This window comes from Pundamilia nyererei, unplaced genomic scaffold (assembly GCF_000239375.1).
Source record: "Pundamilia nyererei isolate P.nyererei 1_Seehausen unplaced genomic scaffold, PunNye1.0 scaffold00439, whole genome shotgun sequence".
NCBI classification, from domain to species: Eukaryota; Metazoa; Chordata; class Actinopteri; order Cichliformes; family Cichlidae; genus Pundamilia; species Pundamilia nyererei.
Window position 1 is genome coordinate 266660 of NW_005187840.1, and position 1323 is coordinate 267982.

Consider the following 1323-nt stretch of genomic DNA (forward strand, 5'->3'; position numbering starts at 1 on the left):
TATGGGTTGCAAAAAACCCTGTACGTGATGGAGGGAACACAACTTTCAATTTATCCAAGATTCGACGCGACAAAAAAGATGGAAATTTTTGCTGGATGTAATTAAACAGATTGTCGTCGCCCTGCTGAGTTGGTGGTGTGGGCACCCAAGTTTGTGAACGCGATAATTCAACAACGAAGTGATGTAGGGTTTTGAAATCGTGCCACAGGTGCTTCTACTAACAGGGGTAGCAAACTTTTAACATCCTCATCTTTAATAACGAACTTCTTCTTTTGTACTTTGATCAGTAAACATGTCGATTGTTCTGTCTCTGGAGACAAAGTGTTGCACAGAGTCAAATGTCTGGCAAGAGGTTGAAAAAGTTATTGTCAGAATTACAGATGTGTCATCCTCACGTCACACAGTATAAAAGGATAAAGTAACTGTGTGTGTTATTAAATACATAATAAATATTTTGTTTTTAAATACATGTATCTAAAGGTCTTTAAGTGATGACTCATCAGTCTTCGTCGTGTCCTCTGCAGGGCGGAGTAAAGGTGCTGATAACAGGGCCATGGAGCGAGCCGTCGGGTCGGTATTCATGCGTGTTCGATCAGAGCACCGTCCCCGCCTCGCTGATCCAGCCAGGGGTGCTGCGCTGCTACTGTCCTGGTACACACAGATTTTCCTCTTCCAGCCTGACTATGCTGATTGAAATGGCGCGTGTGACCTGACAGACTCTCCCATCTCCTGTCTTTCAGCCCATGAGGCCGGCCTGGTCTGTCTGCAGGTCCTGGAGTCTGGAGGTTCGGTTTCTTCTTCGGTCCTGTTCGAGTACAGAGCAAGGAACGCCAGCTCTCTGCCCAGCTCTCAGCTCGACTGGCTCTCACTAGACGGTCAGATTTCCCTCTCTATGTCGCCACCTACACATGACAAATAATTAACGTGGAAGAATTTAGAGATCCTGATATTTCAGATTTTGTACTGCCAAAAAACAAAAAACAGATGATGCTTGATATGTTTGAATCTCAGGCATTACATGACAACCCCAACACAAGGCAGTCTGTATCAGTGAAATCAACCAATCAAAACCAAGCCTACAAAACATCGAAAAGTCAGTTCAGTCAAGTAAACTCTGCCACACAAGCGGTTCAGAGGTCAGATACACTTCTTCAAAGCTCACTCCAACCTCAGAACCAAACTTTCACTCAGTTTAGGATGTGATATCACTTATCACTTATGATCGTGAAGAACAGCCACAAACCCACAGAAACCAACACAGAAGGACAAAAAGCAAACAGAAGTCAAGTATCTGGAAGTATTCTGGTAGATTATCCACCAGGC

General features: G+C 44.2%; 1 protein-coding gene across 1 annotated transcript in view; it reads left to right on the forward strand.

Moving 5' to 3' along the window:
- camta2 (calmodulin binding transcription activator 2) overlaps positions 1–1323 on the forward strand; it is a 26769-nt gene that overhangs the window by 11095 nt on the left and 14351 nt on the right. Inside the window, exons 12-13 of the mRNA XM_013916048.1 lie at positions 525–651; positions 741–875. Of these exons, the coding sequence (XP_013771502.1) occupies positions 525–651; positions 741–875 (262 nt within the window). The remainder of the gene's footprint in view (positions 1–524; positions 652–740; positions 876–1323) is intronic.